This window comes from Calidris pugnax, unplaced genomic scaffold, assembly GCF_001431845.1.
Source record: "Calidris pugnax isolate Ruff unplaced genomic scaffold, ASM143184v1 scaffold42, whole genome shotgun sequence".
Classification (NCBI taxonomy): domain Eukaryota; kingdom Metazoa; phylum Chordata; class Aves; order Charadriiformes; family Scolopacidae; genus Calidris; species Calidris pugnax.
The window spans coordinates 5,441,341-5,458,264 of NW_015090920.1; the positions used below are offsets into that span (position 1 = coordinate 5,441,341).

Consider the following 16,924-nt stretch of genomic DNA (forward strand, 5'->3'; position numbering starts at 1 on the left):
AACTTGTCTGTGAGGAAAACAATATGGACTACTTAGTGTTTGTATTTTCAATCTTCATATAGAACAATCTTAATATGTACCTTTAGTTGGTAGTACACTGCTTAGGAAACTTCATCACAATGTTTACGGCTGTTTTGCAATAATGACAAAGTTCTTAATTAGTAATTGTATTTTTACAATAATATGCAAAATTGTTATATGAACGTCATGAAGCAATTGTATCCACTTATATCCCTCAATATAAGGCTGATTTTTTGAGTCGAACATGTTAGTCTTATGGTTATTCCTGTCACTATTTAAATAGCTTCTTGGATACTTTTGTTTTCCTCTATTTATTTAAAAAGTGAGGAGTCATCACACTGATAAAACAGAACACTCTTAAGCATCTGCTGAATCTCCAGTTGTGGAACGCTGTCATGGTTTAGGCCAAACTGGCCAATGACCAGTGACAGATGCTCTCCCCCCACCTCTTGCTCCAAGGAGAAGAGGTGAGACAAAGAGATTGTCGCTGTGAAAGTGCTTTTAGGCACTTTTAAAAAAACCCTCAAAAGTACACGTTTTATATGGGAAGCTGCAGCAGATGTTCTTGACTGTGTGAATGTTCATCTATACAGTCAAAACAGTCAGATTCTGGGGGCAGATTTATCTCCAGGCTTTGTTCTCTGCTGGGTGGTTATGTACCCTAGTGAAGGGTCTTCGCTGATACTTTCTACTCTAAGTTACCCATCTGCTTTTTTTTTTTTTTTTTGATTAGTAAGAGCATTTCTAAAGGGGTTTAGAATGCAATGGAAAAATTTCAGTAGTGCAACCCTAAAGCCTTATCCTGGAACTGAGGTTTATAACCTTGATCTAGTTCTTGTGGTTTTTAAGAAGTACAATATTGCCATCCCCAAAGTCCTGTACAGCTGCTGACTTCTAGAAATCAAATTTGCATGTATATACACATACACGCTCGTGTTCATCAATACACACATAGACAGTGGATCAGGACAGCTGTTACCAGTAGAGAGCATTGCAGAAGCTACAGCAGAAGCGTTTAATATTATTTTACCAGAACAGGGTAAATATTTCATAGTATGAGATCTTGCAGATCCACTCTATTTTATTCATAGGTACCTGCTTTCCTGTAAGCCGTTAAATGCAGCAAGTCTGCTGCTTTAAAGTGCAGGTACATGCTTGCTGTCATTCACTCATTGATCCTGTTGGACTCTGTGGCATGATATAGTATAGCTTCATGTGTCCTAACATCATGTGATGCCATATGATAGGGTTTTTATTTTCTCCTGAAGAGAAAAATAACAGAGCATGTTGGAACTACATCAGTTTGGGGAGGGGAGTGGGGTGGTGTGTGCAAAGCTCTGTATGAAATTCAAAGGTAGCATGCAGAAGCCCTGGCTGTGCAGTGCCAGGGACTGATGCACTACTCGCAGCCTCCAAACAGGGGTGTTTGGCATCTGGTGTGTGGGCAGAAGAAAGGTAGATCACACAGCAAAAGCTCTCATGAAATATGGGGCAGGATTCTGACGTTTCCAAAACAGGACATCTCATCTGCATGAGGTAGACATTTTTTTTTTAAACTGAGCCCTTGCTGACTTTCATTGTTAAGTGTAAGTAGTAGTAGTATGCTCAGCCTTACAAAGCGGGGTTTGACTGACATTAGTACTCTGGAATTAAGATGTAGTTACTTCCAGAGTTGGGGAATGATGTCTAATTTGGTCACTGCTGCATCTCATACTGCCATTCATGAATGAAAAAAAGATATTAAAAGAAAAACAAAGCAGATGTAGTTATGCACTTAGCAAAATAGTTGTATTCATTAGGTTAATTCAATAAATTACTTATTTTTACACTTTATTTTTTCAGATTCATTGTGGTTTTCTGATCAGAATACCTTCAAGGCCCCCTTCCCTGCAACTCGCATCTTCAAGATCAATCCAAGAAAACTCTTTCTCTTACCTCATTTCAAGATGTGATATACAAAAAGATGGATTAATGGTAGTAGCTGAGTATTCTCTTGATTTTTTTTTTTTTTTTTTTTTTTTTTTTTTTTTTTTTTTAAAACTTGAAACAAAGCTAGATGGAAAGGACTGTTTCAAACCACTGAATATTCCAGTCAGCAAGAATGGAGACTTTAACTGGAGTAAGCTGGAGCTGTATAACCAGTAGTGAATTCGGAGGCAACTGGGCAACAAATTCCAAGGTAAGCAAAAATGTCAGTCTGTTGTTGTACCTGTATATTTCCACACACTTAACTGATGCTTGTTAAGACTTGCTTATAATGCTCACTGTTAAGCATTAGAAATAACCCAACCATCAGAAAGAGTTTTTGGAAGACGTATTGGCTGCTTTTAAAGTGCTCATGTGACACTTATGTAGCAAATATTCACTCAAACATTTTTCTGGTTGCAGTTTTATGTATATTTATGTGACTGTGAAAAAGGATCTCGATGCGATTACTGTAAATCCAGTTCTGTGGAAAAATCTGTCTGCTGTTTTGGGCTGCAGGTCATAATTTCCGTGGTAATTGGCTCTGAAATCTTAACTCCCAACACATCAGAGGGTTGCCACAATGAACTGTCAGATTGGCTCAACCTACTTGGTTACTAGAGGTTAACATGTGCATCAGTGCTTGTGTATTCAAAATTAATTATAGTTCTGTGATTTTAAGAAAAACTTTGATTCAGAAGGGAACGCTTGCAGAGAGTTACTTAATTTCACCTTTTTTTTTAAACACAATTTGTCAGCTTAACACTTAAACTGATATATACTGATTTTTAATGAAACGTGGAGATTTTCGTTTCCAGCTTAATGAACCGTCTAAGCAACCATTTTTGCCTTTTTTTTTTAAATGACCCAGACTTTGAACTTGAGGACCTAGCTGTGTATGTTGTGCTGCACTAAGTTTTAGGCTGTCTCCTAGCTATGAATGCCTTATGTTCTTATGTGAACGTATAGCAGAAACGTTCTTGAGCCTAATTTGGGATCAGGAGTATTAATAAAATGTATGTAGAACATAGAGGGGGAAAATAGACAACTTCCATTTTTCAGTTGTAGTTATATTACCATTAACACTGAACTAACATGGTGATAAATCAAGATCTCTAGAAATCCTTCACTGATATCAAGCTTCCATGTTTTATTGACTGACTGACCTCTACCGTTAGTCATATCTTGCTTAATATTTAAATATGGTGGAGTTCTTTAAACTGGAATATGACTGTAGGAAAGCAGCTACTTGGCTACGTTTGAGGCACAATGAAACTACTTGAGCAAGTAAAACTTTTTGTTTAACAGTTCTTTGAACTTGATTCTAAATATCTTGTATAACTAGACATTTGGAAGCTCAAAGCCCAACAAAGTCAACTGAAAGGTGACTGCAGGACTTAAAACTTTGAATCAGGTCCTATGAGCTGGAAAAACATGTATTCCTTTTCCATGGAAAGCATTTCCGCAAATTTTAATGTGTAATATGAGCACCTGTGTCTACATGCTTATAGGGCTGGGCTTCAATGACATAAGAAAGATGACATATTTTAAAAGCCAGTGAAACATAAAGAGGAGAAAATTATTTTTGTACTATGCACAAAGTCAAGAACAGCTATGAGCAAGGCAGTCAGAACCACTGCATGCAGTTTGGATTTAGCTGGTCACCACTTCAATGACAGATTTCCAAAACTTCAAAATATATAATCTCTGTTTTTATTAATTTATCTTTTGGTGTACATTCATATTTCTGATAAATTATACTACCTCACAACAAACTTGAATGATAGAAGCAGGTTGAGCACAAATACCTGGGAAAACAATTCCTCAGTTATTCCTGCCCAACACACTTGAGATAAAAATTGCAATTGAACACATTTATCATTCCATTTATTTTAAGGGAAAACTTGTCTTACCTTCCAGGATGGAAAGCTGATGGAAATAGCATACAACCTTTGAGTTTTAAACAGACGTTGTGCACTGGCACTGTTTCTTATAGAATTCTATTATGGATGGAAAAAAATGCAAATTTTATGAACTTTGCATGCTTGTCTGCGTGTGTAGATGTACACACAGGGTTCAGTGGGTAACTTGGGTTATTGATTATGTGGTTCTACCAAAGAACAGAACTTAGTGCAGTTGCTTTGAATCTATCAAGAACAGAAAATCCCTTTCTATCTTAAGTGATTATTCAGCAATGTTACTGATTAGTCCAGTTATATTTGCCAAGAAATACCCTGTTGGCTTGAGAAAAATAAGCTGGATGTACTTAGGTTACTGAAAGGACAGATCCCAGTAAAAATTTGTTAGTATCAACCACACCAGGGGCTCAGTCCTCGCTCCAGAGAACACTTCCAGAGAGCACAGAACTGCTGTCTAGTGTACATGGAAACTAATGTATGAGAGAGCCCTTATGCTTAAAGAAAAAAAAAAAGCCATTGGTAAACTAAAGCAAATGATTATAGAAACCTTGTACTAAACCAGAGAAGTGTACTTGGTCTCCCCATGCTCTTTATTTTCAGACGTGTTGGCATTAATAAAGATACCAGAACACAAGCAAAACACTTAAGAATGAAAAGCCCAATCCTATTTTATGGTAGTTAAGAGCAATTAATCTTCATGCACAGCAGGACTCAGTAAGTTGCTGATATTATCCTCAAGAGTTTGGAGGAAAAAAAAATAGTAAATCATAAACAGTAAATAAAGCTTTAAGCAACTTGTTCCTTTAACAAAATAGTAGGTTAAATGTCCAAAATATTAAAATTGCAGTAGCAATTCCAATAGAGACCTTGTTTTTTAAAATCTAGTAGCATTTTTATCTGCTGTCCCCAGCCAAGAGCCCGAGCGAGGCCTGAGCACCTGCAAGTGAAACTGAATGGGAACGTGGAACTGAATGGGGGGAAACCCCCAAGAGAAAAGCGGGTCCTGCCTGGGCTCTGTCCTTTTTCTAGCTGCGAGCAAATGCTTAGCAGTAAGCAAACATCCTAAAGGCAGCGAGGTTTTGCTGATTTCAGCCTTCCCTGTCTGTACACAGCACGAGCTGCACGCCAAGTTTGGGGGTGAGGGGGGAGGAAACATCCTCTGTCTGTACGAAAAGATGCAATATCGATAGCCCGCTCCACAGCACCAAAGGAGGGTCGTGTTCGCTTTGAAATCGTGCGTCTGCTCCCCTGCGCGCTGAAACAGCTTCCCCTTCCCGAGGAAACTTGTATTTCGGGTTTTCAGCCGGATGGTTGCCGGCGGGCGGGCACTTGTAGGAGCCGGTGCGGGCTCCTCTTTACCCCTGCAGCGAGACGAGCCCCGTCCCCGCCCGGGAAGGCTCGGCCGAGCCTCCTCAGGTGTCTGCTCCCCTCTGCGTCCACTTCCATCTCCCCAGCTCCGCCTCGCTCCTCCTGCCCTTGCCCGCTCCCTCTCTCCTGCCTCATCTACCAACCCCAGCGACGGCGGCCCCCGCTGCAGCGCTGGGGGAGGGCTCTTCACCCCCCACCCCCAAACCCCGGGCGGGGATGGGGGGGAAAAGGGGGGCGCCCCCGCCCCGGCCTTTTAGTAGGCACGGCGGGGCTGGGAGCGGCGCAGAGCGCAGGGTGCCCCGCAGCAGCCCGGCCATGGCCGGGAGCCCACGGGGGGTTCCGGCCGCGGCGCTGCTGCTGGTGGCGTTCGGGCTCCTGGGTGCGCGGGGGGCGGCGGAGCCCACCCCGGAGCCCGATGTCTCCGCTATCCTGGTCTCCAAGCGGGGGCTGAGCGTCCCCCTCGGCCGTTCCGTCTCGCTGGACCCGGCAGCGGACCTGGTGCTGCGGGTGCGGCCGGGGGACAGGTGTGCCGTGGCGGTGCTGGGGAGCGGGCCGAGCCCGCAGCCCGCCGGCGCCTTGGATCCCCCGCGCTTCCCCTGCGCCTTCGCCCGCGGGCAGGTCACCTACACCCACTTCGGGGCCCGCAGCCCCGGCCGGTACCGTTTGCGCCTCCAGCTCCGCTACGACTCGCCCCGCCGGACCCTCGTCGCTCCCTTCACGCTGGAGGTGGAGGTGCTCTTCCAGCAGCTGCGTCTGCTCAGCCGCAGCCTGCCCTTGCCTGTGGAGAAGCTGCGGGGGCTCAGCGCCCCCCTGGACGGCAAGGTGCTGGGCTTCCCCGAGGGCGAGCCCGGCCGGCGCTGCCGCCTCACCCTGCTGCCCCCCGAGGCCGCCGGCGCCGGTCCCCTCCCCGCCCACGGGAGGCTGCTGGACGCCGAGGGGCGGCCCCTGCCCGCCGGCTACAGCGGAGAGTGCTCCGCCGTGCTGCGGGCGGGGGGCGGCTTCCCCCGCCCGGGACTGCATCCCGGCGCGGGTGTCCGTGCTGCCCGCCGGCGGCCCGGAGCAGCGGGAGTACTTCCAGGTGCTGGTGCGGATCCGTGAAGGGGCCGACAACACGCCACCCAAGCCCAGCTTCCTGGCTCTGCTCATGATGGAGGTGGACCAGTTTGCGCTCACTGCCCTCACCCTGGACATGTTGGCTGCTGAGGACCTGGAGACGCCACCGGACCTCCTGATCTTCAATCTCACCTCTTCCTGGCCCAGTGACCCGCGACGTCAAGGCTTCCTGCTCAGCACTGATGACCCTAGCCACCCACTCGTTGCCTTCTCACAGCAGGAGGTAAGGGAGCTGAAAATTGCCTACCAGCCCCCTACCCTGGACTCTGACCAGGAGCGGCTTTACCAGGTGGAAATGGAAGTTCTGGACCCTGATGGTGCCTCCTCAGAGCCTTTTGCTTTTGTGATCCTGGTAAAGCCCATGAACACATTGGCCCCTGTGGCTACTTTCAGTCATGTGGCTGGCCCACAGCTGATGCTCTTTGAGGGCCAGTCAAGACCTCTGTCTGGCACCTTGGAGATCAGTGATGAAGACAATCTGAAAGAGGTGAAGGTCTGGGTCATACGGGGTCTGCACTATGGGAAGCTCAACATACTGGGTGTACCGCCCGGCCGCAAGTACTTCACTGCTGCAGAGCTGGCAGCGGGGCAAGTGATTTACCAGCACGATGGCAGTGAGCACAGCTACAGTGACAACATTGTTTTCCGCATGGCAGACGGGCAGCACCAGGTTGAATTTCTGTACCCCATCACCATTGCTCCTGAGGATGATCAGCCACCGCTGCTGAATGCTAACACAGGGCTGGTGCTGAGTGAGCACCAGACTGTCCAAATCTCACCTTTTGTCCTTAGTGCCACAGACATTGACTCTGATGATGCCTCTATCCGATTTGTCCTGGTTGGAGACTCTGCAACCTCCCAGCTACACCCCCATCGCTTTGGAGAGCTGCTGCTGCGCCAGGCAGAGCAACCAGCGTCTCATGAGAGCAAAGAAAGTGGAGCAGGTTTGGAGAGTGACGACTCTTCTTCCTCATGGCACTTTGTGGAGAATGAACAGGTGTATGAGAGAGTGGTGAACGAGTGGCTGCAGCAGGACATCCTTGATGGGAGGCTGTTCTTCAGGCACTTGGGAGCTCACAGTGCCAGCCCGGTGATGGGCCACATTGTGTTCCAGCTGCAGGATGACAATGACCCCCCTAACCAGTCAGGGGAGCATGTGCTCACTGTCAAAGTCAAACCGGTAGACGACCTGCCACCTGCACTGTACCCAGGTACTAGCCTGCAGATGACAGTGCAGGAATACCAGCTGACTGTCTTTAAGAAGCACTACTTACGGTACACGGATCTGGATACAGATGACCGGGAGCTGAAGTACACTTTACTGACAGCCCCAACTGATACAGATGAGAACCACCCTGTGGTAACTGGGGAGATTGTGTTGGCCGACAGTCCCGAGATGTCGATTAAACGTTTTACCCAAGCCCAAGTCAACCACCACAAGGTGGCATATCGACCTCCAGATCAGGAGCTGGGGATCACACCACGGGTGGTTCAGTTCACATTCCTTGTAGAGGACTCAGCTGGCAATTCTCTGCAAGGCACATTTACTCTCTTTCTGCAGCCAGTGGACAACAAGCCACCTCAGATCACCAATACAGGCTTCACTGTACTTGAGGGAAACAGCTTCCTTCTCACCAGCAATCAGCTGCATGCCACAGATGAGGACACATCTGCAAACCAAATTGTCTTCACTATAACTCAAGCTCCGGAGCATGGCCAACTACATTATCTGGAGGAGGGTCTGATGGTGCAAGGGGAATCTTTCCTGCTAGATGATATTGCTGGTGGGCGCATCTCCTACAAGCACAGCGGGGGTGAGTTTGCCCATGATTCTTATCAGTTGGAAGTGAGTGATGGGGTCCATCACGTGCCAATCACAGTCAAGATTGCTGTGCAGCCTGTGGATGACAAAAACCCAAGTATCACTCTCCCTGGTGGTCACAGGTGGATGGGAGCAGCCATTGATGTCCTGGAAAATGGTGTTACTGAAATGACTACATCGCTTATCCGGGGTTCAGATGAGGACACAGAGGACTCTGTGCTGACCTTCATTGTGCAGGATCCACCCAAGCTGGGTGACATCCTTGTGGATGGAGTGCGATCAGAAAAGTTTACCCAGCATGACCTCATCAGTGGAGCAGTAGCCTATGCTCACACCAGTGGAGAGATTGGCTTGAAAAAGAGGTACGATTCCTTCAATCTCACCATTTCTGACCTCTCTGGTGAATGGGTGGTGGGAGGCAGCACAGTACAAAGGGTGCGTGTGGCTGTAACTATATTACCTGTGGACAGTATTGCACCTGAAGTGATGGTTGCAGCAGAGCCGCTCAGTGTCCTTGAGGGAGGGAAGAGTACTCTAACTCTGGATCAGCTGGATGTGGAGGACGCAGATACTCCCAGAGATGACATCTTGTGCATCGTCACAGTTCAGTCCACTTCAGGATACTTGGAGAATGTTTCTCCAGCCCCAGGGTCTGAGAAGTCTAGAGCTGGTACCTCCATTAGTGCTTTTTCCATCAAAGATGTTCGTCTGGGCCACGTCAACTATGTGCAGAGCATTCACAAAGGGCTGGAGCCTGTGGAGGATAGATTCACTTTCCAGTGCTCTGATGGTGTTAACTTCTCGCCTCACCAGTTCTTCCCCATTGTCATCATCCCCACCAATGATGAAAAGCCAGAGCTGTTTGTACGGGAATTCATGGTGCTTGAGGGGATGAGCCTGGTGATTGATGCTCCCATCCTGAACGGAGCCGATGCAGACGTGCCTCCAGATGAGCTCCGTTTTGTTATTGCTGTCCCTCCTAAGCACGGGCAGATTGTGCAGCAGCTGTCCACAGGCACTGTGCCTGTTCACAGCTTCACCCTGGAGGAGATTCAGGAGGCTTCCAGCATTGTGTATGAACATGATGACTCGGAGACAAAAGAAGACAGCTTCCAAATTCAGCTGACTGATGGGCACCACACAGTGGAGCAGAATGTGCCGATTACAGTGATCCCAGTAGATGATGAGACCCCCAGGATGGCAATCAACAATGGTCTGGAAGTAGAGATTGGCAAGTCAAAGGTCATCTCTAGTCAAGACCTTAAAGCCACAGACATTGATTCAGAGGACAAGAGCCTTGTTTATATTGTCCGTTTGGCACCTGTGCAGGGTTTCTTACAGCATCTGAACAGACAGGAGGAAGCGCTGAGCAACATCACACAAGGCACAAACTTCACACAAGATGATTTAGACCAGGGTTTTATCCGCTATGTTCATACTGGTCTGCATGGAGTGCGTGATCTGATTAAATTTGATGTTACTGATGGTATTAATGCCTTGATAGACAGGTACTTCTATATTACCATTGGTAGCATCGATATAGTCTTCCCTGAGGTGATCAACAAGGGTGTAACTCTGAAAGAAGGTGGAAAGGTGACACTTACAACTGATCTGCTCAGCACAAGTGATGTTAACAGTCCTGATGAAAATTTGCGTTTCAGTGTCACCCGGTCCCCAAGCCGGGGCCATCTAGAGAATTCAGACAGTCCTGGAGTACCTGTTGTTTCCTTTACTCAACTCCAACTTGCTGGCAACAAGATTTACTACATTCACACTGCAAAGGATGAGGTGAAGATGGACAGTTTTGAGTTTGAAGTGACAGATGGCCATAACCCAGTCTTCCGTACCTTCAGGGTCTCCATCACAGATGTGGACAATAAAAAGCCAATTCTAACTATTGGTGACCTGGTTGTTGAGGAAGGGGAGACCAGGCTGATCACCCCTTTCGAGCTGACCGTGGATGATGGGGATACGCCTGACCATTTACTCTTATTCACAGTCATTCAGGTTCCAGTGCATGGCCAGATTTTGTACAATAACAGCTACCCAGTCACCAGCTTCACCAAACAAGACTTGAATGAGAATCTTATTAGCTACAGACACGATGGTACAGAAACCAGTCAGGATAGTTTCTCCTTCTCTGTGACTGATGGGACCCACACAAACTTTTATGTTTTCCCTGACACCAGCAAGGAGATCCACCAACCCCAGATGATGAGGATTCAGATCAGTTCGCTGGACAACAGAGTGCCACAGTTAGTGGTGAACAAGGGTGCCCCGACCCTGAGAAGACTTCCAGCAGGGCACCTAGGTTTCCTGATCACTAGTAAGGTACTAAAGGCAGAGGATCGAGACAGTCCACACAAGCTGTTGAAATACAGAATAACAGATGGGCCAGAGCATGGCTTCATCGTTAATGCTGGCCTTGGAAATGAGAGCGTTAGAACATTTATGCAAGGTTGGTGCTAATGGTTCTATTTGCTTATAAACATTGGGCTCAACGAGCTGTTATTTTGTATTATATTTTTTGAATCTTTGTTTAAGGGCGTTTAGAAAATAATGTCTTTTAAACTACAAAGTATATGCAAATGATCGGAATGATAATACATGCATTTTAAAAATTAAGCCTTGTTTTACCAATGGAGACACAATAGAAAAGTTCTGTGTTGTATGTGCATGCATTAATGTGTTTTCTACTTTGTGTTAAATGCATGTCTTAACCATGTACATAGTATGGTACCGCTCATAAGAAGATGAGATAAAAATCTGAAATGGTGATTTGCAGATCCCACACCTGTTGCTTTTTAAAGACTGAAGTACCTGTTTGCCTGCCTGGGTATTAAACTCAGGCTGAAAAAGTGCTAGTGTCTTCAGAGAAAAATGTGTGGAAAGGTTTGACATGTCACTGGATATAGTATTTAAGAAAAAAAAGGAAGGGGCCACGCAGTATAGCCTTAGTACTTTGGGTGACGTTTTGTGTGATTCTGTCCCACAGAGAAAGCTCAGTAGGTAGGGAGGCCTCCTTAGGTCATCTCCACCAAACCTGTGCAGAGGGAAAAGCCTTGGAAAATAGTGAGGCACAGTGAAGGGAGCCAGACTCCCTATAAATGTCCCTGTGCTGTAGCCAATCTTATGGGTTTTGCTGGATTTAGGACTGTCATTCATCTGTTCTGGATGGAATAGTGTGCTGAAAGCACTCACAAGGAAACTTCCAGCCTAGACGTTGCCTGCCTTCAGTGTTCTTTGACTATCAGCAGGGGGGAACAACATTTACCAAAATTCTCATTAGGCACTGTAATAGGATTAGAGGTCTCCATTATTTTTATGTGCTCAAGTATGATACATTTCTTTTGCAAGAGAAAACAATCTGGGGAGAGAAAAAGTCTTTATTTCCATTTTATGTATATATTTATAACTTCCAAACTTGTAGCTTTAAGATTCTGATAACAGAGTTTATTTTTAAAAGTCTGCAGTACATCTGCCAAGCTATAGTGTTGTGAAAAATCATTTGCCGTTCCTTCAAGAATGTTTCATACATTTTCAGTTGACAGAAAGCACCCAAATATGCCATGCCAAAAAAAGAGCAACTGGTAACCCCAGAGGAGCGAGTCTCTTAGTAGATCAGATTTAGTTCTGGAACAGCTTAGTGCTGAATGGAGTATAAAGAACATTTAGGTATGTCCCAAACATTTTTATATCAAATGAAATTGTTGTTTATTTAACTAAAATAAAAGTGGAAGACTTCTCTCATCTTCATATTGATGGAACATGGCACAGGATAATACATCTGCAACTTCTGGGTAATAGAAATATCTCGATGGTTTTTCCCTATTCTCTGGGAATATCAAATCAAAATTTTATTGACTTTTAGACCTAATTGTGATTTGTTTAATACATTCTCGTATTCACTCCAAATGTACTTGCAACAGTCTCATGTGTCATAGAAGAGCTTAAAAAATTAATTAAAGTTTTAAAAAAAAAATCTTTGCTCACAATAGATTCAAGTTAGTTATAGAAAAGTAATTCTTCCTAACGTGCTGAAACAAGGATGTGGCTTTAGTATTTAAAAATTAAATATTTATGGTAAAGCTATATCTCACTGTCTTTTTGCCATTTTTCTTTGACGTAATACCTAAATTTATGTTGTGTTACTGAGTATAGACCAGTATAAGAAGCCATGTTACTTTATACCAGTTTGGTTGCTGAAATGTTTTATGCACAAATAGCCAACTTCTTAATAAGTAATCAAATAGTAAAGGTAGAATGAACTATGTCCTATATTCTGTAGTAAAATTCTATGATGATTCATTAAGCATATTCTTTTCTTAGCTGATGTTGATGAAATGAAGATCAGCTATGTCCTGAAGGAAGGTGATAATGCTACCAGTGACATCTTCTATTTCTCCATTGAAGACAATGGTAAGATTAAGATACTTAATTATTCATATCTTAAATTACACCATCTGGAAGATTGTTCACATTAAATAAGCAAAGCATCTATTATTTCTTTTTAAGTAATACATAAAAGTGCCATGAACACATAGGAACACAAATCAGCATATTTTATGCATTTTAATGTATAAAGTCACAATTAATGCAAACTGCTATGGCAAGCTATGGACTCTTAACGGGATATACTGTTGTCACAGTGCTCTTTGTTACGGAAGACTGTTGGCAGTGACAGTCAGTCTCTTGTCAGCTGTGCACCTTACAAAAATTCAACTCTGCAAGGTGGAGCATTGGTGGGTTTGGAATCATGGCCAGTTACTGAATCAAAAGAGAAAATTTATGCTAAGGAGAGTTCAGTTGATCTAGAATTCATGACTGAGAGCCTGGTGAAGTGGTAAGATGGGCTGGTTAAGTCCATTTTGTTCTTATTTACACAGAAACTGATCCTTGTTTTGCACAATTTGTTACTGTTTCAAAGGCTTCAATAGACCAGTGATTATTTACATCAACTTATGCGTGTATATTGCATTTTTCTGTATATTCCTTTGATGATTCTTATTTTAAAATCTGTTCTGTTCTGTTTGTGTATTGGTGTTTTTTTTTCCCTGTAGGCTGCAGTATTTTTCCCAATCATCCACATGAATTAAGTTCACTGAGAATTCATCAAAATTGTACACAATTTCCTCTTAATTTAAGGCAGACAGGAAGAGTAATAATATGTTTGCAACTGAGTTAAATAACTTCTGTGTAAGGATTTGCCTTCACAATAATCTCTGTAAACTTCTGTAATAGGTTGATGTAATCCCGAGTGCATAGAACATGTCAGAATAGCATTCTAATACGGCATTTGACAGAAAGTGAAATTTGTGAGTATTTTCTAACAGGCCTCAAAAGGAGTCTGAAGCACCATTAAAATATTCTGTCCAAAATTGGCAAACTCCATAAAAAGAAATCCACATTGATAGTGATGATGATAGTCACTGAAAAGCAATGGTTTCTTTTAGTTTGCTAAAGCTTCTTATTCTGATTATTGCAAACCAGAAAATGAGTGTCTGGTTCTCTTGAAAACCAGTTGCTACGTTCTATCTATAATCAGTCTCTCTCTTCTCATAGCAAAATAAATCACTGCAGGTTTTTGTCCACCATTTGTTGGAAAACAATCCAGCCACAGAAGAGTATGTGCCTGAAAAATAAGCATTCTGTTACAGATTAAGAACTATTTTGCACTTTGGTTAGCTGAGACATTTTGATTAGCTGCAATTAACCCATTCATTTTATGACTTGAAGATGAATGTGAGCACCTTGGTTATGGCTTCCAGTGTTTTCCTTGCCCCATCTGTAGGGAACCCTTATTCTTTTCAGGCAGTGCACTGAGGGTATCAGTTAGCAAAACAATGAAATGTGACTTGCTTAGTTTCAGTTGTCCAAGAAGTAATTGAACATTTGGAACCAGTCATTTGATATTGTCACTTTGCTCATATATGAAAGATTATGTAGCCTAAGGGACATTAAAAACATTCTCAATGCTAGATCGACCACACCTCTGGTTCATTGTGGTTCTGTCAGGGACAAGTTTCTCATGTTTACAAATGGTGATGGACTAGTAGGCAGCTGGGAACATGTACAGTATTCATAGCTTGAAAGAAAGTATTTCCTTTCTAGTTAAGGTTTGGGTAAGCAAATAATTTCATTCAGCTGTCATTACACTGGGCTTCAGGAAGCTGGAAGACCTGTTTCAGAAGCAAAGTATGCACCAGCCCATTCCCCATGGCTGGCACATTTGTGTCCTTGGCAACTTTACAGCTGGAAAAATCTTCTCTTTTAGGAGCCAGTAGAGTAATTGGGAGACAAAGCTATGACAGGCTGAAAATGGCTTTTGGTTTGTGCTTCCTCTGGTTACGCTGAAAGAAGAAGGTTGAACGCTGGCCAGCTGAGGGGGCTGGAAAAAAACAAGCTAGATTTCACAAGCCAATTATTTTCTAGCTCTTTTTGAAGTAGTGTGCAACCAATGCAATTAAAATCAAATGAGGCTATTAATTTACGATAAATTGGAGACGTGTCCTTTGTCTATTTTGCTGAAATTTCCCTTGGAGCAGAGGAGAAGGTGCTGTGAACTGCTACCTGTGTTTCTTACAGGCGTCTTATTTTGCTGTCACTTGATCAATATGCAAGTCTTTCACTGATTGTGACATGAGTAAGTGTGGTACTATAATAACGATGAGAAACAATGGGGCAAAAAGAATGACATGACTGAACAGATGGTAATTCTTATTCCTTCTACACCCAGGGACACAAAGGGAGTCAGTTACTAGATTTTTTCATTAAGAGCACTTTCAGTCTCTGCTAAATGGAGTGATTCTTTCAGCTAGATTACTTCATCATCTGTCTGTTCCAGATATCAACAAACAGAGTGAGAAAAGCTGTGGCAGTAAATGTGTGTGGCTATGCCTGTAATGAAAGTATGTACTGACTGAAGGGCTGTTGTGTTCTGGTGTGACTGGCACAGCTACAGGAAGAGTATACGGCTACAGGAAGGTGTGCTGAGTGAGTAACATCTGGAAGTTCACTTAAAACTTGCTTGGTGTGGGAAAGAAGATTGAAAAGTCAATGCTGTCAGTACTGCTGCAGCACAGGAAATGCTTTTAAATGCAGTTCTATCTGGATTAGTCTTTTGATGGCTTTGGTGCTTAGAAATGCATTACATGTACTCTCTCAGGGGTGCTTACCTCCCCAGGGAGTGCCTGAAAGAAGGCACAACTGTAATAGCAGTTGTACAACTCAGGAAAAAATACTTAAAGGCCCAGTAGGAAGAGAGACTGAACACTGCTCTAGTGCAGTTTGCAGCTGCATCAGCAATGCTCAAGAAAACCCCTGCTATTTTCTATGTTTTTATGTTCGAACTTCTAAAATCCTCTTAAAACCATTTGATTTTGCTCAGTACAAAGGAAAATGAGCAATAAAGCACACGTGCTTGGGAGGAGTGCGTACCCAACGTAAGGAGAAAATGCATGGGTTTTTCTCTGTCTTATCACTCCCCTTGCACAAACACAATCAGGTTCTTCTGGACAGAAGTTTCAGCCTTTAACGGGAGAGTATACCTTTAGAATAATAGCATTTTGTCTAACCTGAGGGTAGGAAAGATTCCCTTAGGTTCTTTATCTGAATAACTGCTTGTTCTGCTGTTTAAGAGAGCTGCTGGGAAACCTTTATCAGCGATATGTGTGAGAAAGAATGGCTTGCAGCTTTCAGAGAAGTCGATCCCTCTAACTTGAGCAAACTGTTCCCATTCCTGCCATTAAACTGAAGATTTGAGCAGAAGCACTGGAATTTTAACCTACTAATTATTGGTGCGTGCTGGCAGCTCCGAATTGTGAGTGTTCAGTGTTGATCCTGCAGTTTGTTTCACAGACCAAACATGGGTACAAATTGAACACAAAGCAGGTAACATTCAGCTGGTTTTTCATGGTTTGTTCCTGGGGTGAATATATAGATAACATCATGTTAAGTTTGTTCAAAGATTTATAATGGAGCAATGACATGCAGTAAACCCAGAGTGGTTATTTTTGACTTTGCCATATTTGATTTCAGAAGTATTTGTTAATTTTCCTTGATGATTTTCATGCAAAGATCAGCTTAGTTAGACTTGGTTAGTCCATGTGGTTTATGTTCAGTGATACTTTGTATGAGTAGCTCCTTTATTTACCTGTAGAGTTCACCTTCTTTTATTTTGTGCGTTTTTAGTACACTTAACCTTTTGACACTCCTGTCATTGCTGCCCTCTGGACCTTGTTTTCAATTACTGCTGCCAAAAGAATAATGAGAGCCTGGTGATACTGAAAGCTACAATGTTTTGTTGGTGTGAACTCTGTGGGACTAGTTCAGGCTCCTTTCAGACCTTGTGTGGAATGCGATTCTAAAGCTTAGAATTCCCTTTGGGTAAAGGGATGCTATGGAAATACACTAAGGTGTATTTGCAATCCATAAATCTTAAATATAATCTTGTATTATGTACTTCTAGCTACTAAAAATAGCTCTGTAGAAAGAAAAATTTAGAATATGATCTAAAGTGTGAATTTGTTCTGTGCTCAATGTGGTCCCAGATCCACGGGGTAAAAATCTGACCCTGCTAAAAGTAGCAGGAGCTTTGCTGTGAATTCTACTTTGTAATTTCACTCGGAGGCCTTCTAATCAGTATTTGATTGGTGCTACTGCAAATAAATTGCATGGAGGAGGTGTGGTTGGGTGAAAAACCTAAGGAAAACCTAGC

General features: G+C 43.6%; 1 protein-coding gene across 1 annotated transcript in view; it reads left to right on the forward strand.

Moving 5' to 3' along the window:
- The first annotated feature begins 5,588 nt into the window (after window positions 1-5,588).
- FREM3 (FRAS1 related extracellular matrix 3) overlaps window positions 5,589-16,924 on the forward strand; it is an 89,190-nt gene continuing 77,854 nt past the window's right edge. Inside the window, 3 exon segments of the mRNA XM_014949815.1 lie at window positions 5,589-6,265; window positions 6,267-10,666; window positions 12,538-12,627. Coding sequence (XP_014805301.1) covers window positions 5,589-6,265; window positions 6,267-10,666; window positions 12,538-12,627 — 5,167 coding nt within the window.